We start from the raw sequence: 24459 nt of genomic DNA on the forward strand, positions 1-24459 counted from the left end.
ACGTGTACAAGCCAAAAAAAGGCTTTCGTTACTTAGTATTTTTGTCTTGTTTCCAGTCCAAATAACTCAAAATTCTTAAAGGTGACATGTTATGCAAATTTATATATTGCATATTTATGTAATATAAATCTCAGAATGTGTCTGTGTAACTTCAGATCAAAATTCTCCACAGATCATTTATTATAACTTGTCAAATTTGACCCTTTTTGGTGTGAGTGAAAACACGCTGGTTTTGTGTGTGTCCCTTTAAATGCAAATGAGTTTGTCACTTGTCATGTTTTCTGTGTTGGTAGAAGCACCGGGACCCGATTATAGCACTTAAAGTCAGATTTTCATGATTACCTTAATTTGGACCCCCCCCCCCCCACCTTAATTTACTTAATACCCCTAAGGTATCCAAATTATGACCCCCCCCCCCCCCCCCCCCGAAAACAAGACAAGACTCATCTAGTAAACGCAAAATAATTTTTTTGATATTTAGACTGGAAACAAGTAAAAAAGTAAGACAAATAATTTTTTTGTAGGTGCATTAATGAGGCTCTTGATGTTTTTTTCAGCACAAATATAAAAATGAAAAAAAAAAAAAAAAAGTCCGGACTGACGGTTGACATTGTGTGTTGTTTTCTGAAGGGCTGTACAGTATTAATGTTTATACACTGCAAAAAATGATTTTCTTACTTAGTATTTTTGTCTTGTTTCCAGTCCAAATAACTAAAATTCTTAAATCAACATGCATTTACTAGATGAGTAAAATACCATACGATATTATGTCTCTTTTTCTGGGGAAATCAATCAAAAAACCAATCAGATCAACGTGTGATCGTCAACCAGTGGATCTCTGAGCTGAGTGAGTGAGTGGAGGCGGGGCTCATTTGCATATTCATAGAACCGCACATACTAAATGAGGCGAGGGTGTCGAGTTACATTCAAGATATTTAAAGGCATGAAGATATTTTTTTTCAAGGAAATGTGATTTTGGTGATCAAAGATGAGTTCTAAAAATATTATGGGGGACTTTTAGAATATTTACATATTTGAACTGAAAAAAAAGACTACTATAGATGAATTTTTTTTTTTTTTTTTTTTTTTTTTTTTGCAGTGAAGCCATCAAACACGGATTGTGTGACTTAAAGAAATATTTTCTGCACCCTGTATATAATTTTAAACCTTTCTTTCCTGTGTTGATGCATTTCCTCCTGAAACTAATGGATGGTACACACAGTATTTAAGGGCTCATCCTTTTTTATATTTACATTTACATGCATTTGGCAGACGCTTTTATCCATTGCATTCACCTATACGCATTTACATTCGATCAGTTCTTGCTTTCCCTGGGAATCGAACCCATGACCTTGGTGTTGCAAGATCTACAGGAAAGTTTGACTTTCTCACCATTATGAGCAAAACATGTGAGAAAATAATGCAGGGTTGGATAAATGCATTATCATTTGGACTTAATGAAGCTATTAATGATCCCGTCCCTGATCTGGTGTGTTTCAGTGGGTTATGGTGGCTGTGCTGTGATGCTCTATGTTGTGTGGTTTTACTTTCAGCTCTTGAATTGTTTTACTGCTAAAATGACTTGCTGGGTCTGATGTCATGACTGTTTTTAAATGCGTTTCCAATAATGCAGAATGCGTTTCAGTCAAGTGCACACTGCAAACCTGAAGCACTTGGTTTTGAGTTTGAGAGACTGCAACAGAAAACTAATTTCCAAAGCAAGAACATTTGCTGTTAAATGTGGAATCTTTTTTTATTCCAAGTACATCTTTGGCTAGATGCTGTTGTAAAACTTTGAGACGGTTCTCCACACTGTAATTCCTCTGTGTATTTTCACCCCTGAGAGCAGCAGAGCCAATGAAGAGCGCTGTGGGAAGATGGAGCCAGCAAACCTGCCCACGGATCCTCAAGCGCGTCGCATCCCTCAAATCTAACAGTTTTTCTTATTTTATTTCCTGTTCCACACTCTTAAAAATAAAGATTATTTATTGGCATCAATGGTTCCATGAAGAACCTTTAATCTTTCCATTCCACATAAGGTTTTTTACTTCAGATTATTAAAAATGGTTCTTAAGAACTGATCTCTGAAAGGTTTGCTGGGGAACCAAGAATGGTTCTTGCATTCAATGCAAAACAAAAACAACCTTTATTTTTAAGAGTGTTTGGAAATCAGTGTTAAACCCTTCTGCATGTTAAGAAGAAATTAGGGGCGTAATTTGTGGGGGGGATGGGGGGGATATAACCCCCCCAATATTTAAATCTATGCATTACAACCCCCCCATTATTTATACCATGATCACAATATCAGGAGGCATACCCAAACTTCAACCCCCCCAATGTTCAAACCAAATCTACGCCCTTGAGAAGAATAAAGTATGATTGAGAACTAATGCTGGGATGAATGACCTTGTGGTTTCAGCGAGCCAACACCACACAAAACACCAAGCTGTGAGTGTTTAATGTCCTTCTGTACTGTAATGTGCACTAGCTATCACAACCTAGACTAACTTTCCTGGATTTAACTTAATAATATCAAAGTTGTCACATAAAGGGGCTGCATTTAAGAATTTTTATTTATTATGCGTTTTTATTGCCAATGTGTTCTTGTTGGCAACAGCTTGTAGAGAAACTTAAAGAACGAGACCTGTTTCGACTTCATAAGCGGATTTGTATGTGAGGGACTCGGGTCGTTTTTGCCGCGAAATTCAAAAGTATGTGACGGTTACTCAGCGCGCGCTCCCGAGAACCTCTCTTCCGTAAACAATGTTCAGGATAATGAGCCATTCTGTACTGTAATGTCAATTATCATGCAAAGAAAAAGGATTCAATCAAACTCAGTGGCGGCTGGTGCTTAAAAAATGTTTGTGGGGCGCAAACAAATTCTGAATTATTAATGCAGGACTGAATGTAGGCTTATTGTTGAGTTTAGGACCCCAGTATTATGCCTGATCTAAAGCTGTTCCCGCGATTCTTATTGTAATCAATCAAACTTTAATTCATGTAATAATCTTTTAGTTTTATCCTGATTAGCCTATTTATATAGTTAAAGTGAAAGAAATTGCATTTTTAGGTATGTTTTGCGACATTGTTAATTGTTATTAAGCAATAAGGCATAATATATTAATTCTTTAAGGGATCGTTTACCCCAAAAATGAAAATTCTGTCAGTAATTACTCTCCCTCATGTTGTTCCAACCCCGTAAGACTTTCGTTCATCTTCAGAACACAAATTAAGATATTTTTTATTAAATCTGAGAGCCAGAAAGTTAGTAAAGACATCGTTAAAATAGTCCGAGTGACTACAGTGGCTCAACCTTAAGTTTATCAAGCGACGAGAATACTTTATGTTTGCAAAAAGAAAAAAATTTGCGCCTTTATTCAACTATTAATTTTCTTCGTCGTTATTTTTTTTTTTTTTTTTTTTGCGCACAAAAAGTGAACTGCTGTTTTCCGTCATTTTTGTCGTTTGGTTATTGAGAAGAAGCACATATTCATCTAACCGTCGCTCTCAAAGATATTTCTAACATCTTTTTCCTTCTAAGTGAAGAACGAAAAAAAGTTATTTTTAAGTATGTCAGGGTTCAGTCTCTCGTGCGTCACGTGTTCACGAGCACGAGCAGGAAGTGCTGCTGCAGTTCCATTAACGGCCACAGGTGTCGCTAATAACACGGGTTTCTCAATTCTACATAAACCCCCTTTAAAACGACTTCATATTTCAAGTTGACTAAACATAAATATTTAAGGCTTTTTTTAACAACTTTGAGTGTTCAGCAGTTTTTTAACCTCTTCCTCTTAAAAACAGAGCAAAAACAACTCCAAGCAGGGGCAGCATCTGCTGCAAAACACTAGAAATGTAAAATGATCCTGTAACGAATTCCTCTTTTTAATTGTGAAATATGACATTTCATTATTGTGTCTATGTATATCTCTGGTTATGAATGTCCGATGAATGGGAGTTTAGTGCCTGTATCTGTCAGATTATGTAGTTTAGCCAACATGGAGCCGTGTTCGATTACAAATAAATACATGGTGTTTTTTATATGGTTGGTTAGAAAACAATATGCCCTCGTGAATATGTAAATGTCTCTGAAAATAAACTATGACGGGATTTCCTCTTAAAGTGGATTTCTCACAGTGATTGTAACATCTGCCCTGTTTTCCAGCATGTTTGGGGACAAAGATCGCCTGATCACTAATAATGTTGTATACAGTATGTGTAGTTATTAATGTCGAGAGATGCAGTATTTTTAATACAAGACCTCAAAAGTTCACATGTGGAGCGACACTCCCCTCTAGCGGGCGGAACACACACTGATGAGGGAAAAGCAGAATATACATTTTAATTCACGTTGGTTCACTGTTTCTTTATCCAGGAGGATTGATCATCTTTATATTGATTACTGTAGCACCGGGAGTGGTCATTTATAAACTTCTGTACAAAATTGTATACGTTTTGTCTATACTGAGATGTTTGATCAATAAAACCAACTGTTTCTTTTGTGGTTATATTCTGTATGAGGTACTAAATATTTTTTCTTTGAACTTGTTTTTCACAGAAGTATTTACACACACACACACACACACACACTTTTTCACGATTTAAATAAAAACAGTAATTGGAGTGTTGTGACAAAATTGTGTGATTCAAGAAAAGTGCATTTTAGTCATTAAAAATTTACTTTGACATTTATTTTGAATGAATACAAAATATCGCTTATGAAAGTCGCTGATTCTGTTAGCCTGGTCAGCACATAATCTGTGGAAGAAGGAAGATGTAAACTTGTTTAATGTTATACCACATATTTTTCCCTGACTCAGATCAAGTTTGGCTTTTCTTTCTTTGTGTAAAATTTAGATTTCTCTGGTTTATTAAATCGCACTGATGATCAAACCTTGCTGAGCCTCAGCCTGTTCTGCGTGTAATGACTGTAACCGGCCGCTGGGTGTCGCTGTCGCAGCAGGAATCACGCGCGCGCCCGGCGCAGGTGACGCGCATTACACCAGCCAGCCGGCGGGAAAGATGAACACATACACACACAACACACACGGTGTGTTTAAAGAAGCTGCACTGATTCATGAGTGAGTATGACATGAGACAAACACGGTGTTTTAAACAGAAGTTCACAGTTACAGGCAGTTTCTCCGTTCAAGCGCGTTTTCATCAAGCTCGACTAGAGTTACAGCATAAATAGGTTTGTCACATTGGTTCTCGTCGATTGGTTTTAAAATTCAGAATCTGACTAAAAGCTTTTTCGTATCTTTGAACTGAAGAGATCTTAATGTCCAGTTTGATTTCAGATTCACATGAGTTGAGCTCGGTGTTCTTTGATTAGGTTCGAGTCACTGTCAGTCAATAAAGTCCTTGATTTCGCGTTATTAACAATCAACTATTTTTTTAGTTAACAATTTGCTGTCGACAGAAAAAACGAAATAGGATGGGAGGAACAAGAACATGAGGGTAAGAAATTAATTTACCAACCAAATTAAGAGTTATAATCACTGCAAACGGCTGACCGAAGCGTCGTGACGTCACCACGCGCGTTCACTGTAGCCGCTGATGACGTCATTGCGCGCGACGCGTGCACTTGCAGACTCAGCTGAAACTACTGTAAATGTGTCAAATAAGCAAAGATTCGTTTTACATAGTTAATGTAATGGTTTCTGATTGCAGTAGAACTGAAGCAATTTGATTTACCAGTAGAATATTAATAACTGAAGGACCACACTGTTGTTATCTGAACATACTCATGATAAATGCTTGTAAATGACTTGTTTTTGTTTCTTTAATATACGAGTTTAAGCTGAAGTTGGGGGATAAAATGCATCTCTGAACAAAGAACAGCAACTTAGTTTTAACACTTGTTTATATATATCACTGTAAATTTAGTTTTCAGTTTACACATTATTTTCAGTTTCATTTCTTAATGTTTGATTCTCCTGCCAATCCTATAAAAACATTTATTTTTCATCTCGGTTCACTAAATGACTGAGCTGAAACGAGTTTAAATGTTTCTCAGCGTGTTTAATTTAGCGGAATAATTGATAAAGTCAGTATTGCAACATTAAAGTTTTTTTGTCACATTTATTTATACACCCATATATATATATATATATGTATGTATATGTGTGAGATTTTATTATTTTTTTAAGCTTAACTGGAAAAACTCTGCCTCTGCCACATGAGAAATTGTGAATTCTAATTACTGTATGAATAATTAATTAATAATGTTTAAACTGCTTCTAATCCTATAAAAACACATTTATTTTTCATCTCGGTTCACTAAATGACTGAGCTGAAACGAGTTTAAATGTTTCTCAGCGTGTTTAATTTAGCAGTGTGAATTTTTTAAGCTTAAGTGAAAAAAATACCCCTGCAAGTTATTATAAAAATAGATTTTTTTTAATTTATTAACTGTTTTTAAGGTTAAGCGGGGGAAAGCTCAGCCACCGTCCACATGAACAATTGTGAAAAATTATTTCTAGCTTGTAAATCAGTTCACATCCGACTTTTAAATATGCTAAAATCCTATTAAACAGTTTTCTGTTGACATTAGTTAACTTGAAGTGTTTAATTAGAAGTGTTTAAGCTTAAGTGGGAAAAAAAAAACACTAATTAATTTTCTAAACATTTTCTGAAATAAAATATTTACATATGTGTAAATAAATAATATATTTTTATTAAATTAATGAATATTTACAAGTAGAGCATAATAAAATAAAATCTATATATTAGGGCTGGGTGAAAAAAATCGATTCACCTCTATCGTGATTTTTTTTATATTTTTTTTAACTATTTTAAAATCAATCTTTTTCTTACAGAATCGGAGAGAGTCGTCATTTTCAACCTCATAGTATCATTATTTCTGTGATGCAATAGTTCAAATTATCATGGAAGATCTGAGATAAAAGTTTAAAGTTCGAATATAAACACTGATGTCTACAGTATCGATTCAAAAAAGAGTAAATCAGCTTTTGATAGAAACTTGGTGCTTAAAATAACGCATTTATCGATTAGATTGTTGTGCCACTAGGCGGCGATAAGCGACCGTAAAAAAAACGTATTTATTATTGAATCGTTTATTAAAGAGTGTAGTATTGATGATGCTTCTGAAATAAAACTCAGAGAGATGTGATGAATTGTTTTTGTAAATATGACTCATCTTATACATCATGCACAGTCTGTATAAGTGTATGATTTAACTTTTCCCGATGGTCTAGTGTTAAAAAAATCACAATATCGAATCGCAATACATATCGTATCGGTATCGTGACAGCATATCGAATCGGGAGAGGTGCATCGTCCCAGCACTAATATATATATATGTGGAGAGTAAGATAATAAAAGTCATTTTATATATATATATATATATGTGTGTGTGTGTGTGTGTGTGTGTTATAATCAACAAATATATAAGTAGTATAAAATATATAAAAATGGAAAAAAATAGATGTTTAATAATTAAAACAAATATATAAATAATATAAACTATATAAATAAAATAAGAAAATATATAATAATATAAAATGAGGTTATTTAAGTCTTAACAGCAACTTTATTTTTCAGTGTAAAAAAAAATCAGTTTAATAGCCCTTCATTTTCAGTCTCATTTGAAACTGCTGTCAATCAAAACAATTATGTTTTAAATTAAAATTTAAATGTCTGCAGCAATACAGAGCATTTGCTAACTCTGGTACAAAACATAATGTAAGACAAATAAACGAATTAAATAAATATATAAGTGTTTTAAGCTCAAGTGCAAACAAACAGATTTTCTAACGGCTAGTTTATATGTCCGAGTGTAAAGTGAAGCTGTGCATTAACACACTGATGCTTGTCCCTGCAGCTGGGGTGTGTGTGTGTGTGTGTTTGAGACGATGCAGAAGCTGGAGCTTCCCGTGATCGGACACAAGCTGCTGGAGGCCTTGAGCCTGGGCCGTCGACAGCGGCTCATCTTCCCCCGCACGCACAGTGAGGATCCACACACACACACACAGGCGCGCGCGCATGTCCCTCGGGATCCACGCCCCTCCCTTCCCGGATCCGATCGGGAGGAGAGCGAGAGCGAGCTTCTGTATCTCTCCTTCGTCACAGCCTCGTCTTCCTCACGCCTCTCCTCGTCATCATCATCCTCATCATCCGAGAGCGCACACGCGAGACACAGGCATGGCGTGAGAGAACCGCTAATCATGGGAAACCAGGACGGGAAGCTAAAGCGGGAGGCAGGAGCGGCGGATGAGAGCGGGGCTCACGAGGGTGTGAAGAAAGGGAAGAAAGCACACGGGAAAGCGGGGGAGGGAGGGAAGAAGAAAAGCAGGTCGGACAGATCCTCAGTTTTCCCTCACATCCGCAAGCGCAAGAACCCGAAGGCCAAGGGATTCCTGAGCGCTTCCAAAGAAGATGAGCTCGACAGCGCCCAGTCCCAGTGCAACGCTAAAACGCCGGACCTCTCCGGGGACGATGAGCTCGGACACTCGGACGCCGAGCCCGACAGGCCTCGTGTGTGTCCTCTTCCCGACGGGCCCGAGGACGAGGAGAAGATCCGGAGCTCGGGCTCCGACACGGACATGTACAGCTTCCACTCGGCCGCCGAACAGGAGGATCTACTGGCGGACATCCAGCAGGCCATCCGGATACAGCAGGGAGTGCTGCTCGGCGACATCCAGATCCCGTGGGAAAGGGACTGTAAGGAAAACACCCCGACTCCGGACTCCCCGGAGCCGTTCACCGTGCTGGAAGCCTTCCCCACACGCGAGCACGCTAGCCTAGGCAAGGCAAGGCAAGTTTATTTGTGTGGCGTTTCACACACCACGGCTTTTCACAGTGCATTGTGCAGAAGCGAGTTACAATAGCCACACGACAACAGCAAGGGAAATTAAAACGGTGATTTATGATACATTTATGAAAGAAAAAAAGATGAACGTCTCATCTGGCAAAACACTGTCTATCATATTTTTCATTTTACTCTGAGATTTTCTTAAAAGGGATTGATAGATATGTGACCATGGGTTCATTATTTTTAAAATTGATAAATAAGCTTTCCATTGTTTGTTAGGATATGATCATATTTGGCCGAGATTATTTGAAAATCTGGAAAAAAATCAAAACATTGAGAAAATCGCCTTTAAAGTTGTGCATTTGTGTTCTCGATTTTGCTGCATTCACTCACAAAACAAATGTTTTATATATTTATGCAGAAAGAAAGACGTTAAAATAGTCACATGATAAAAGCAAGATTTGTGCGATTCCAAACGATACATTGTATGGGTCAAAATTATCGATTTTTCTTTTATGTCGAGAGTCATTAGGATATTAAGTAAAGATCATGATGGAGATATTCTGTACATTTTCTAGGTATGACGTATAAATCCTAATTTCCAAAAATTGGCCCATGTGACTCAGGGTTTTGTGGTTCAGGGTCACATATGATACAGTTATAAAATGAATTAAGAGTAAAAAGATGATGCATAGATAAACTTCACAACTCCCAGTTTCACTCTGAGATTTCCCCATGATGACTGTAGCAAATATGTCCATCACACACTGCAGAAATGCTCTTCTTACTCAGTGTTTGTGTCGCGTTTCAGTCCAAAGATTCTTACATCAAGAAGCATTTACTAGAGGAGTAAAATACCATATGATACTATGTCTTGTTTTCTGGGGATATGAATCTAAATGAAGTGAGTTTCTGCTTAAAACAAGCAAAATGATCTCCCAATGGGGTCAGAAACATACTCTTGTTTCTGTTTGAATTAACATTATTATGTTTCTGACCCCATTGGGAGATAATTTTGCTTGTTTTAAGCAGAAACTCACTTCATTTAGATTCATATCCCCAGAAAACAAGACATAGTATCATATGGTATTTTACTCCTCTAGTAAATGCTTCTTGATGTAAGAATCTTTAGACATTTGGACTGAAACGCGACACAAACACTGAGTAAGAAGAGCATTTCTGCAGTGTTTACCCTGAGGTTTCCTCATGTTGGTCACACTGTGTCTGTGCTGTTCTCTTTCTTTGGTCAGCGAGACGCAGATCCCGGCTGTGAATGGAGTGAATGGAGACTCGGACGCGGGCCTTTGTGCCGGCGTCACAAAAGATCCCGACTCCCCCGTTCCCGATCCCACGGTTGCCATGGCGACCAGCTTCCCGGATCTCAGCGCCTCTTTCGAGAGCGCGGTTGAAGCCGAGGAGGATTCGGCCCCGAGCACGGACACGCTCTCGGCGGGGTCGGTGGAGTGTGTGAGCGCTGACGAGCCGCGGCGGAAGACTAGCGTGACGTTCCCGTCGCACACGGACAGCCCTTTAGCCACGCGGCTCCTGAAGTCCTCGGTGAAGCCGTATCCACCAATCAGCACGTCGTACATCAAGACCACGACGCGTCAGCTGAGCTCTCCCTCGTGTTCGCCGGCCCCGTCGCCGACACACAGTCCCCGGGCCCCTCGGCCCGACAGGAGGCGGCTCAAGCGCCAGCGCTCGCACAGCATCACCGGACCCTTCAGCCGGTCCGCAGACTGGACCGAGGAGATGCGGGCCCCTAAAGCCGGCGGGTCCGCTGCCTATCTGGAGTACGGTGGCTCGGAGGGGACGCTGAGGACGGGCCGCACACGGAGACCGTCTGCATCCCAGGCTCCGGCATGCGGCTTCCAGGAGGTGTTCACAGGTGAGGCTCGAGACCGGCAGTAGTTCACCGTAACCTCGCGCTTCTTTACATTAGCTAATGCACAAACTAATAATTTGTGCATTTATTTATTAACCCTTTGCATGAACTAATAGAGCAATAAGAATCAAAAGCTACTTATAGCGCCCAGAACACCGCCTATATAAAGGCGACCGGGCCTTTACTGTAATAGTGTAAGAGTTTGTTGAAAGCTGCCTAATGTTGGGGCGTATAGGGTTAGATGGGCTGTTTTGTCTATTTATTGGTCTGTGTGTGTCCTGATTTTTCATAGTAAAGTTAAAATAGTAAAACCTTTTATGTAAAGCACTTTGGTTCAACCTTGGTTGTGTTTTAACAGTGCTATATAAATATACAAGAACAATGCATTTATTTATTAACTTTTTTTTTAATGTTAGTTCACAGTGCATTAACTAATTTTAGCGGATGCAACTTTTGTACGGAATATTTGTACTTTTAAAAAAGTTAGTGTTAGTGTAGGAGTTTTTAAAATGAAATGAAGACAAAATATTAGTGAGATTTCCCCCCCAAATCTGGTGGTTTAACCCTATAAAGCCTACTGTATCATTTAATGGCGCTTTTCCACTACACAGTACCAGCTCGCCTCGCCTTTGTTTGGTTTTCCACTGTGTAAAAGTTGTACCTGTACCTGCTTTCGGGTACTTTTTTTCGTACCACCTCCGGCGAGGTTCTAAGGCGATACTAAAATGTGACGTGAAAACAATGCCGACTGCTGATTGGTCACAGAGAATCTGCGTCATCATTGCACGCGCCAGATGGAGTATCCAGAATAAACCCGCCATTTTTAAGTAGTTTGGCCAGAGATAGTTACTAAACTCGAGTCGAGCTGGTACTGGTAATGGAAAAGCGCCATAATACACACAGTTCTAATGTATCGAGTATCAAATAAGATGCTCGAGAAAAATCACACATGCATATTTTTTTAAAATTCATTTTTGATAATTTATCTAAAAGTTCAATAAACTTCCTTTTAAATTTTTTTTTTTATATATATATATATATATATATATATATATTATTCTGACCATTATCATTTGTCAGAACGAACATTGAGCAATGCATTTGTTACAAAATGAACCTTGGTTGGTGTTCGTTCACAGTGCATTAACTAATGTTAACGGATGCAGCTTTTGATCATAACTGTTGAGATACACATTAAGATTAATATGATTTAGACGTTTTTATTGTTAGTTCATGGAACCTTGTTGTACTAGATACTAGAAAATATTAGTGTTTTCCCCCAAAAATCTGGTGCTTTTAACCCTATAAGGCCCACTGTATAATATTTACTTCACAAATTTCTAATATCTCTAATGTGTCAAATATGATGCTCAAGAAAAATCACACATTTATTTATCTAAAGGTTTAATAAACTCTTCTATTAAAAAAATAGATTTTTCTGACTATTATCATTCGTCAGACTTTAAATGGTTAAACAAGAACTAACATTGATCAATGCATTTGGTACAGTATTAATCTTTGTTGATGGTAGTTTATAAAAAAATATATATTAATATAATATCCCTGAATGGAGGTGAAGTGACACTGTAGGTCACATGACAATAACAACATGGCGGATGCTGTACTGCACATCCACATTTGATTCATACTATTCAGAACGTACACATGTCTCTGTCCTGAAGCGAGGCATTATGGGATGGCAGGGCAGATGCCAAGGCAGAGCTCTTTGTGTTCGTGAATGGATGAGACTCATTGTTGTGCAAAATAAGATGTTCTTCCTCAGTATTTTTGTCTTGTTTGATTGAAATCATTCAGAGCATTTACTGGAAAAGCAAAACTGAAATGATTATCACAATTATTACACTAACTGTGAGCACTAGTGTTAGTCCTGGAGTTTGTGTTCATCAACTGCTAATGTTCATAATGAGCTTATATAGAAGTATAATTATAGTATACTATAGTGTATATTAGGGGTGGAACGGTACATGTATTCGTATTGAACCGAAACGGTACGGGCGTCACGGTTCGGTGCACGAATTTGCACGCAGAATACACGGTACAAATAAAAAAAAAAAACCTCTTAAATAGCGATAAATTTCGCTCTATTCGCTTTTGGTGTGACTGTTAACGCAGCAATGAACAGGCTGCGATCAAGATTGCAACGCAGGAGTGTGTGTGTCTGTGTGCGCGCGCGAGAGAGAGAGAGAGAGAGAGGCGCGATCGAACAGTGTGTGTGTGTGTGCGCGCGCGTGCGAGAGAGAGAGGCGCGGGCGCGAATCGCGCGATGAACAGTGTGTGTGTGTGTGTGCGCGCGCGCGCGGGCGCGAATCGCGCGATGAACAGTGTGTGTGTGTTTGTGTGCGCGCGCGTGCGAGAGAGAGAGAGAGAGAGGCGCGGGCGCGAATCGCGCGATGAACAGTGTGTGTGTGTGTGTGTGTGTGAGAGAGAGAGGCACGGGCGATCGAACAGTGGAAACGTAAAAACATACTCCGTCATTTTTTTCATACAGGACATCATTAAAACTTCAAATTGTTTACTTATATTTGTGTACACTGGAAATAAAACACAACATTGTGCTTTTGTCACACTCTAAACTCTTGTCAAACTGTAACCTACAACTGTTAACAAAAGTTTTTATGGTAGTATTATTTTATACGGAAATCAATTATTTATAATTCAGATGAGAATAAAGTTAGTTAATTAAAATGAAGGAAAACAAATATCTTGATCTGAAATAGCAAATTAATTTTAAATTCATTCAGGTACAATTACCAAACATATCTCAAGGTCTTTTCGTCTTTTTAATAATTTAATTAATAAACTAATTATATAAAACTACTGTCAGTGCACTACAAATAAACTGGTTCTATGCCTTTATTAATAAAACTTATTTAAAAAAATACAAGGTTTAAGACATTTATAAAAATGCCTTCTGCATTTTTGCTTTGCTTTTCACTCCATTGTACCGAAATCGTACCGAACCGTGATGTCTGAACCGAGGTATGAACCGAACCGTGACTTCTGTGTACCGTTCCACCCCTAGTGTATATATAGTGTAATTCAGGATCTGGATCCCTTCTTTTCTCCGGGTCTGACACACACACACACACACACACACGCGAGAGCAGATGGCATCGTGCTGATCAGACCCCGAGGACTCTTGTCCATTAGTGACATCACTCGCTCGCTCTCAGCCAATCAGATCGCGAGAGGATGCTGAAGCTCAGAGCACATGTTAGGCTGTATTGAGCGGCGAGATGCGGGTCGATGGGAACCGGCCGCCGGATCAACGCTAGAGACGTCATGTGACTCTGCTGTGGCCATTCTACTCTTGTTCTTTCTTTTTATTGTTAATTTTAATAATCTAAAGGACCTTTTCCACAGTAAAGCGCTTTAATGGTTCTGCGGATGTTTAAGGTTCTTTGTGGACCCATCGATGCCAATAAAGTACATTTATCTTTAAGAGAGAAGCTAATCCGCAGAGGAACCACTTTAATATCTGACATTTATTATACATTAGCAGACTTTCTGATCAACACACAGAATATGATGCTCTTCCTCAGTGTTTCTGTCTCGTTTCCAGCACTAATATCTAAACATTATTAAATCAAGATGCATTTACAACATGACTGAAGATATTAAGTTTTGTTTTTTGAGAAATTTATCAAAGTTAAGTGACAATTATTGTTTTTCTTTTAAATAAAGTCTATTTTTCTGCCCCCACTGGCAGTTTTTCCCCTTTTTTTAAAGCATATTCGCTTTATTTTTATGCATTTTACAGAAAACAAGACTTTAAACATTTTTAAATCAAGATGCATTCACTTGAGAAGCAAAATTAATGTTTTTTCTTTACAAATGAGGATGAAAATCTCTTTTTGTGCAGTGCAAGCGTTGTGCCTTTGCTGTAGACCCAGCAGAAGCTCAGATCGTTTCCTCCAGCGCTTGGACGGCTTTAGACTCGCTCTTGCTCCTCTTGTTCTCTTCTCATGGTCCGTCGGGTTACACACACCATGTCAAATCTCTAAACGCTTGCCAGTCGCCCGTGAGTGTGTGTGTGTGTGTGTGTGTTGCTCCAGGCTAATGCTTCTGTCTTTTCTCACACTGAACTCATAATCGCCTCAATGCTGATCCATTAAAACGACAAATATTGATAAGCTCACTGATATCATTCATCTGTAGAGACAGGAGAACGTGACTTCAACAGCAGAACTGCATCTCCCATGATGCACCTGGCTGTGTCTTGGCTCTCTGACCGTGTTTCCTTGTTCTTATTGACATGCTAATGAAGTTAATGAGCTGTAAACTCAAAAGAGTCTCTGAAAAAAATCACACTTGTTTCTGCTATGGAATTAAACATTTTTAAATAGTAATCGTACGCAATAATGCAATTCTGACTTTAGCCATGTTTCCATCCACCCATTTTTATGTGCATGTGGCGATATTGCTAAAATAACTGCTGGATGGAATCGCCACACTGATTTAAAATGATGTGCTCAATTGTGGCAGATAATTTATATTTGTTTTAATCAACAACAAAAAAACATGCGTTATTGCGTATAAACTAATGTTAAATAATTGCTTTATTGCAATTCTGACTGTCTTGCAATTTATATTATAGCAATTGAGTTTATATCTGACAATTCTGCCTTTTTTCTAAGAATTGTGAAACATATTGGGTTTTTTCTCTCGCCATTTTGTTTCTTGCCGTTTCAAATTTATATCTAACAATTGTGACTTAATTTGTTGCCTTTCTAACTTTATTGCAATTCCATGTTTATATCGTGCAATTCTGACTTTTTAAGTATTTTGAAATGTATATATTTTTTTAAATCTCTCACGATTCTGACTTTATTTCGCGCAAATGCAAGTTTATATCACACAATTTGGACTTTATATCTTGCAATTATCAGTTTATTTCTTGTTATGACTTTTTTCCCCCTGCAGAATTGTGAAATATATTAGATGTATAGTTTTTTTTTCTTGCAATTGAGTTTCTAAAAAAAAAAAATAAGGTAACCGACTTCTCAAAATTATTTTTATTTTCTTGTTCCGTGTGGAAACCAGCTTCCACAGCTGTGTGTGTGTGTGTGTGTGTGTGTGTGTGTGTGTGTACTTGTACAACTATCTTTGTGAGGACCAGTTTGAGTTTTAGACCATTGGAGTGAGGACAAAGAGAGTAAAGTGAGGACATTTTGGCCGGTCCTCACTTTCTGAGACCCCTTTAAAGGCCTGTTTGAGGGTCAAGACTTGGTTTTAGGGATAAGGTTATAATTAGGTTAAGGGTAGGTTTAGGGTAAGGGTTCGGGTTAAGCACTTAGTTGTGATGAGTAAGGTTAGGGTAAGGAGCTAGAGATTGCATTGTGTCAATGAATGTCCTCATAAAGATAGATGTACGTGTGTGTGTGTGTGTGTGTGTGTGTGTGTGTGTGAGAGCTGAAGCACTGCAGCAGTGACTCATTCACAACAATCTGTGTGTGCACTGCAGAAATTACAGCACCGACACACTCCGTTTTCCTCCGTAACTAATGGACTAACATTGCTGCCTGAATGTGTCGTAGAGCCAATAAAGGATTTTTAAGGCCGATACCGATACAAATATTTGGTGATTTTAAAAATCCGATATATCGTCTGATCCAGAAACGCGTAACAAAACATAAACAGATTTCCCTAACTTTAGTTATTTGTAGTTATTTGAGTCTTCAGCCTCACTAAAATATGATGCAGTTTAAAAAAAATAAACTTGTATGTTTTATTGTCACAACAGAACAGAGGAACATCAAACTATATTAAAGTTCTGATAAATAAAATGTATAAAAATACAAACTTAAGATATGAAACTTAAAGTGGTGGATGTTCGCTCTGGCTGACTCTGGATCAGCTGGTGTTGCCCTCTGGTGGACAAACCATGCAACGCAAACACTCATAACATGGTTGAAGGGCGTTTCGTCCGTTTTTATTTTATTGTTTAAATATTAATTTATCAGCCATTATAAATGACGATACCGATAGTTTGGAAAATGCCTAATATCGGCCCGCCGTATATCGGTCGGGCTCTAATATGTTGTTTAGGTTTTGAAATGCAGCCTGTGTTTGGAATAAAACATAAAAAGTCCCCCTGTGCTGAAAATCCAGATTTAAATGTGTTTTTTATGTGCTTTAAGACACACATGTGTAAGTTCATAAGTCGACAGCATTGCTGAGTATCTCCTCCTTAAAACTGCAGTGAACCAAAGACAGTCTCAAACACACGGTTTGAAATCGCTGGTGTTTCTGACGTCACAAACGACCTTGTAACCAATCAGATCAACGTGAGATCGTCAACCAGTGGATCTCTGAGCTGAGTGAGTGAGTGGAGGCGGGGCTCATTTGCATATTCATAGAACCGCGCATACTAAATGAGGCAAGGGTGTCGAGTTACATTCAAGACATTTTAAGGCATGAAGATTTTTTTTTTAAGGAAAAAACATTGACATATTTACGTGAAATGCCTGATTCGTGTGTGTGTGTGTTTAGGCCGGACGCTGCTGGAGCGGTTCTTCCAGCAGCAGGAGCGCAGCGAGCCGGAGGAGGTGGAGAGGATCTGCTCCAGGATCCTGGCTCTGGGTCTCCTGTTGCCCTTCAGCGACTGCTTCCGGGAGCCGAGCGGCAGCAGCGCACACATCGGGCCCAAGTTCGACGTGAGTCCGGGTAGACCTCACACTCACTGTATTAAAGGGCCCCTGTTATAGGGCTGGGCGCTACACCGCTTCAGACCGAATACCGCTGTTTATTATTTTTGTTATATGAATTTTCGTGATACGAACAGTGACGATGGCGTGGGTTTCACCGTCTTAATCTCAGAAAACAGCGTCTCCTCGACACGAACAAGCCGAACTCTTCCAGTCTCAGATACACTACAGTGTTTGAGGGCGGAGCTTAAAAACGCTGCTCAGCCAATCAGGACCAGAGGAGGGCATTATGCTAATTACAGGGTTCGTTCAGGGTGCTTAAAGTGCTTGAATTTTACTTTTTGAAATTTAAGTCCTGGAAAACTCTTGAAAACTGCCATATTTACGAAAAGGTACTTTGAAAAGTGCTTGAGTTATTTAAATACAATATACATGAAATATCTTCTTTTTTTTTTTTTTTACACAAACACAATATTTTCAGGCAAAATGAACACTGATAAACCCCCATCAGACCTTTTCTCGATACCAAGTATGCCACCGTTATAATATAAAAAGTATTATTTATTGAACAGTAATAACCATTATAAACTTTGTATTTATATAAATTTTGGAGACATTATATTTGTAGTTTAAGTTTAAAAAATACTAAAGATATTGTAATATATATATTACATAATAGAGGTACTTTAATGTTATTAAAAGATGAATTTGCTAATCCTGCATTTCTGAAGGAACTCTCAGTGCCGCGGTACGAGAGGGATTTATGGTTTTGCTCCATATTTTATTATAATTTGATGGTTTTGGTGTCTTGTTTTCTGTGGGCTGGTTTTGAGAATCGACACCGTTTCTCAGTACTTGAGCAATTAATTCAGCCTGAACTGAGTTTGTTTAAATCTTTGGATTGGAGCTTTAGAATATTAACACACTGATGAATGACCACATTTTGTCGTCTCTTATTGGCTCTGGTTGGCATCATGTGATCTGCTTTTTGTTTGTGATTGGCTCTTACCAGAAATAGCTCTGCATCATCGTCTTATTCCCAAGAAGCTGAGAACCGTCCGAGCATCTGCTGACGAACAGAGTCTGATACGCCTGCTGGTTTTAGCCCTGAATATTTGAGTGTAAAGAACAATTATTTTTAGAATTTTGCTGTGTGAGTGAGTCTGTGTGTGTGTGTGTGTGTGTGTGTGTGTGTGTGTGTGTGTGTGTGTGTGTGTGTGTGTGTGTGTGTGTGTGTGTGTGTGTGTGTGTGTGTGTGTGTGTGTGTGTGTGTGTGTGTGTGTGTGTGTGTGTGTGTGTGTGTGTGTGTGAGTCTGTGTGTGTGTGTGTGTGTGAGTGAGTGCTGTGTTTGTCTGTGTGTGTGAGTCTGTGGCATTTAGTTATCTGATTCTGATCTGGCTCGCGCATCGATTATATCGTACTGCTCTCTGCGCTCGGCTCATCTTCAGGCTCATCATCAGTCTGCTCAGACGTCACTCAGTAATCTCTCCAGCACCAAACCCTCCACTGCTCAGTCTAGTCTCTCTCTCTCTCTCTCTCTCTCTCTCTCTCTCTCTCTCTCTCTCTCTCCTCTCTCTCTCTCTCTCTTCTCTCTCTCTCTCTCTCTCTCTCTCTCTCTCTCTCTCTCTCTCTCTCTCTCTCTCTCTCTCTCTCTCTCTCTCTCTCTCTCTCTCTCTCTCTCTCTCTCTCTCTCTCTCTCTCTCTCTCTCTCTCTCTCTCTCTCTCTCTCTCTCTCTCTCTCTCTCGTTAAAGTAACCTGATCTCACTGCAGGATCGTCAGATCGGTCAGAATCGTGTTGTTATCTGGTGACGCGGGACTGAGCCGCGCTGGGGCCGGATATCCCGGACCATCAGTGTGTGTGTGTTTCCGCTGAGTCACACATCTGAGGTTTAACATGGAGACCGACAGCACCAGCGACTGAAGTGCATGCGTGTGTGTTCGCTGCACGTGTGCTTGTTGCCACGGCGATGGGCAGCGGTGCCGGATGAGAGGATGCAGGTCATGTGATCACGGGTCATGAAGAGGACCGAGGAACACGACTGGACCCGGTCCGGCTCGATCGCCCACAGCGCCAGCAGGCCAGAGCTCCTGCAGGTCTGACCTCTGACCTCTGACCTCTGAGTTCATGAGCAGGTCATAGATCCCTGATCAGCGTCTGAGAGTTTGTGTCGGTTCGTTTGGTGGTTCTCTATAAAGTTGGGTTTCATGTGGACTACAGTGCACCTTTATTTTAGTGTCATTAATACGGTTTATTAATATTTTGAATAAATATTTTTTTGTTAATATTTTGAAAGTTTTTTAATTTATATTGCCTTTTCATTTTAGTATGAGTAATTTTGTTGTTTATTATTTTGTTTCTTTTTAACCGTAAAACTTGAACCAAAAATGACAATTTTTTTAAATAGTAGTTAATTGCTCGTTAGCTGAGTTAGATGCTATTATTTTAATTGTTATTAAAATAAAAAAGCCTAATTTTGCAAATTGATCATGTAAAATTTTTTTTATTTGCAAATGTTGACGTTATAAATCATTTTACATTTACATTTTTTTGTGTGGTTGAGGAAGAATGGTAAACCTGCGATTTAGAAGGTTTTTGCAGAACTGCATTTCCCAGCATTCTCGGTTCCACTCCTGAAGTGCGTTCCTCATCCTGGCCTGTGTGAGGCGCTGTTTATTCTCATGTGTGTTTCCAAACATCTGAGCCTCAGTTTAGTTTTCAGCTTTTGAACTCATTCCTCGGGAACGCTTGAGTGTGAACATGCAGGGGAAGTTCCTCCAGTCCCGCATGAGTCTGTGCTGTGAGTTTTAAGCCGAATTAAAAGTTGTCGAGCTGTGAGGTGAAAGTTTGTGGTTACATTACTGCAGGTTTATGTCAGTTTTTGTTTTATGGGTATATAACTTCAAGCATGTCACTGTGTTTATTCACTTTTTACAATACAGATTTGTTTCAAAGCAGCTTTACAAAGTCATAAACACTGTAATGTCCTCATAATCTCCACTGCAGCTTCAGCTCTTTCTCTGTGTCTGAAACGCTTCTATCGAGGATTCAGTCTCTGTAAGCTCCGCCTCTCCGAGAGCTGCTCTGATTGGTCGGAAACCAAACGCTCATTACCATCTGAATCTCAGCTCTTGATAGAGCCAGAGCAACACTCGCCGTAATCTGAAAACCATGTTTCAGAACTCTCGTTCTCTCTCTCTCAATTTCAAATTAGCTTTATTAGCATGACTGTGTAACACAGTTATATTTAAATACACTCTCTCTCTCTCTCTCCCCCCAGCATGATCAGCTGTACACATGGGCGGCAGTGAGCCAGCCTCCTCCATCGCTGGAGCGTTTGCCTGGACACCTGAGGAGCCTGTGGCCCCCGACCCGACCCGGAGACGAGCGGCCCGAGCCCAAATACACAGAGGACGGTAGGAACACACACTCTATAAACCATAGACTGTAAAAACATATGTGCGTAGTGTGTGTGACGTCACCCGTAGTGTTTCTGAAGAGCGTTTTTGAAGTCCAAAGTGGGCGGAGCCGGCCGTCGCCATCTTGGCCGCGCGTCACTCGCGGATAAACGACAATGGGCAGCTAGGCGGATTAGCTGAGGTGACGTGATGCTAATACACAGCAGACAAACGGCTAGTAGTGACATCAGTGCCAATCCACCTGTCACTCAAGTGGCCACGCCCTTAATTATGCAGAACTTTAAGGCTTAATATAATTTAAACAGATGAGTTATAAAAAAATTCACCCCCTCACAGTTTTCATGAAGGGCAACATTAGCGATATAGACCAAAACCACTTTTAACACCAGACTGTAAACATGTTTATTCTGCTGTAAAGTTGTGCATTTTAACATGCGGGTCTAGAGGCCTGCATTTCAGCCCGAGCCCGACGGGCCCCGACTTATTTATGCTCCTAGGGCCGGGCTTCGGGCCAATTTTCACGTCATAGTTCACACGCGGGCCGGGCCTCGGGCCTGTTTTAGGCTTATCTTTTTTATAGCCTATTTTAGACATTAATTAAAATAAAACATGAGAAGATGACGATTGAAAAGCAAACATAGAAAGACGTTTTATAGCCTATCACACTGACATATGACTGACACATGACAGTCTGCTCATGCTCATGCTCACGCTCACACACACAGGTTTCCCGGCGGCGCGATCTGAGATTCGCGCGACCGGCTCGTTCTAGTGTCCCGCTATGGTAGCGAGCGTGACTTCAGCGCAGCTGGAAAAAGTACGACTGGATTAAAACCTTCCACTGTGGATGCTGTGCTTTTTCTTCACGATGCTCTGAGACTGTTCTTAGCCATGTTAGGAGGAGGTTGTTTTTTGTTTGATTGGACTTTATTTTCATGAGTCTGTTGGAAACTATTGGAAATGGCCATGTTCTGTAGTGAAGACTTGATTTTTGAGGTAAGATAACCTGCATGTTTGTTTTTAATGTAATTTATTTGATTTGTTTAGATTGCATTCTCTGTATTGTAGCCTATATTATAAATTCATTTAGTTTGCGAGCGCTGTTGCGACTGAGCAGCAGAGCAGTTTGCCTCAGCTTTTCAAAAATGACAATAAACGTTTAAACTAACGTTAACTGTCTGTGTGATATGCTTAAGTTGTTTTATATCTATGGATTTTATTGTAGCCAAGTAAAGTGTTGATTTGAGAGGCTATAAATCAATCAATGGATCAAACATGTTTAACTCGCTGTCGGCTGCTTGGTCGTCATAAATTTTTGTTGTTGTTTTTTCTTAATTAACTGTATAAAGAAATGAAAATAAACTTACCGGTAAATACTTTGCCATTGAAAACAAAATATATCTGGTTTACTGACTGCAACATAGGTCAGGCTGTTTATTTTTTTTTTTTTATTTTTTTTTTTTTACGGGCTCGGGTCGGACTCGGGCTGATCATTCTGATGAGCTGTCGGACACGGGCCGGGCTAGGGCCTGAGCGTCTCGGGGCAGGGCCGGGCTAGGGCCTAGATTTGAGGCCCGTGCAGGGCTCTATGCGGGTCTATGGGATTGAGTCTCTTCTGCAGCCGGCCTCTAGTGGCCAGTGGAGGAACTGCAGGTTAACTCACTCAGTGTCGGATTCAAGAGAGGGACGGGAAGGTTGCGCTTGCTATAAATCCAGCATGGGTTTGTCCCTATTCAAATCATGCCTAAAGTTGTGACTCCCAGGAAGTGACATCATTTGGGCAAGATGGCGGGAAGATCTCCCTCCATTCTCTCAAGTTTAGTTCCGACTGCATTCGTCAAACTGAAGCATTCATTTACATTACATTTATTCTTGCTTTCCCTGGGAATCGAACCCATGACCTTGGCGTTGCAAGCGTCAGCGCTCTGTCTGAATGAGACAGTTATTCAAACAGTAAAGCTATTCATCTTTTTTATGTTATACATGTTGTTTATTGTCAGAAAACAGTTAAATCGCGTTGGAATCACAAACCTATAAAACATTAAACTGATTCATATAATGTGCTCATTTGACCCTGTGTGATACAATGATTATTATTAATGTTGAACAAAAACAGGTCATATTTTTTATGAAAACTGTGATGCATTTTATTTTTCAGGATTCTTTGATGAATAGAAAGTTCAAAAGAACAGCATTTATTTGAAATATAATCATTTGTAACATTATAACTGTCTTTACTGTCACTTTTGATCAATTAACTGCGAAACGCATAGAAAACACTTATTTGAATTTGCAATTTCACGGTTTAACTGTATTTTCGATAAGAAAAGACATTCTTGGTGAGCAGAAGAGACTTCTGTAAAAACGTAAATAATCTTAATTATTACAAGGTTCGTCTCTTAGAGTGTCTAAACTAGATTATTTCTCTCACTGGTGGTTTGCAGCGGTCGAGGAGCAGGAGGGTGAGTAACTCAATCACTTCTGTGTGTCGTTTAACATCGCCATCAGAGGCAAATTACATCATTACTTCAGAGAAATTAAAACATTTTAGCTCATTTAAGGCTCTTTTTCTCACGTGCTGCTGTTTGTTTACTAATGTTGCCTAGCAACCATTCTCCTCCATCCACATCGACATCTGTCCTCATCACCATAGCGATCAAAATGAATAACTGACTACATATTGAAGTATGATCGTGTGTGTTTACTGAGATTTCTCACGTACATTCACAACTTTATATTCATATTTACAGTACTGTAGATATTGAGTTTATGTGTGTGTGTGTGTTTTAGAGCATCAGGCTGTCGTCTCAGAAATTACGAAACAAAAGGAAGAAGAAATTCGGCAAATTCAGGTGCGTCTCCTCTCATATTAACATCTATATGAACATGTATTCTCATGACTTCAAGTATTGAAGTTGAAGCTCAGTGTCCCCATGACAAATCTGATTAAAATGGTTGTCTTTAAGTGCAGAAAGTGTGTGTTCAGCTCTTCTGTCTGTCTGGGGTTTATTGATTGGATGCGTGAGAAGCTCGTCTCATGGAAACGAGACATCTGATTCTGAATCCGTCATATTTGGCCGAGTGTGTGTTCACCTCGATCGCTCTGCTGCTGGATGGAGGCTTAATAGTTCCCCGAGTTTGTTTGATCTCAGAAGTAGAAAATCAACATCTGTCATGAGCTGAACACCAGGAGTGCCTCAGTGTGACCAGCAGAGGGCAGCATTACTACACACACACACACACACACACACACAGAGAGAGAGCAAGAGTGCTTCGGTGTGAGTGACCAGCAAAGGGGAGAATTACTGTGTACACACACACACACACACACACACACACACACACACACACACACACACACACACACACAGCAGGAGTGCTTCAGTGTGAGTGACCAGCAGAGGGCAGCATTACCACACACACACACACACACACACACACACACACACAGAGAGAGAGCAGGAGTGCTTCAGTGTGAGTGACCAGCAGAGGGCAGCATTACTGTAGACTTCAGTGCTTCACTAGATGATTATAGACTACTAGCAGACTCTGTTGAAACAGTATCAGTGTTTATATATATATATTAGTGCTGTCAAACGATTAAAATATTTAATCGCGATTAATCACATTAATGTCATAGTTAACTCGCGATTAATCGCACATATTTATCTATTCTTAATGTCCCTTGATTTCTTTTTGTCCCATTATTTTTTTT

General features: G+C 39.5%; 1 protein-coding gene across 5 annotated transcripts in view; it reads left to right on the forward strand.

Moving 5' to 3' along the window:
• Positions 1-7871: 7871 nt before the first annotated feature.
• fmn2b (formin 2b) overlaps positions 7872-24459 on the forward strand; it is a 72624-nt gene continuing 56036 nt past the window's right edge. For 4 of the 5 annotated variants that reach the window (XM_056244720.1, XM_056244723.1, XM_056244724.1 and 1 more), the window contains exons 1-6: positions 7872-8780; positions 10028-10661; positions 17172-17335; positions 20606-20741; positions 23189-23206; positions 23535-23596. In XM_056244720.1, the coding sequence (XP_056100695.1) occupies positions 7875-8780; positions 10028-10661; positions 17172-17335; positions 20606-20741; positions 23189-23206; positions 23535-23596 (1920 nt within the window). In that variant the 5' untranslated portion in view covers positions 7872-7874. The remainder of the gene's footprint in view (positions 8781-10027; positions 10662-17171; positions 17336-20605; positions 20742-23188; positions 23207-23534; positions 23597-24459) is intronic. The other variant, XM_056244721.1, reaches the window with a different exon arrangement.

The sequence above is a fragment of the Rhinichthys klamathensis genome, unplaced genomic scaffold (assembly GCF_029890125.1).
Source record: "Rhinichthys klamathensis goyatoka isolate OS25496 unplaced genomic scaffold, OSU_Roscu_1.1 h1tg001063l_1, whole genome shotgun sequence".
Lineage (NCBI taxonomy): Eukaryota > Metazoa > Chordata > Actinopteri > Cypriniformes > Leuciscidae > Rhinichthys > Rhinichthys klamathensis.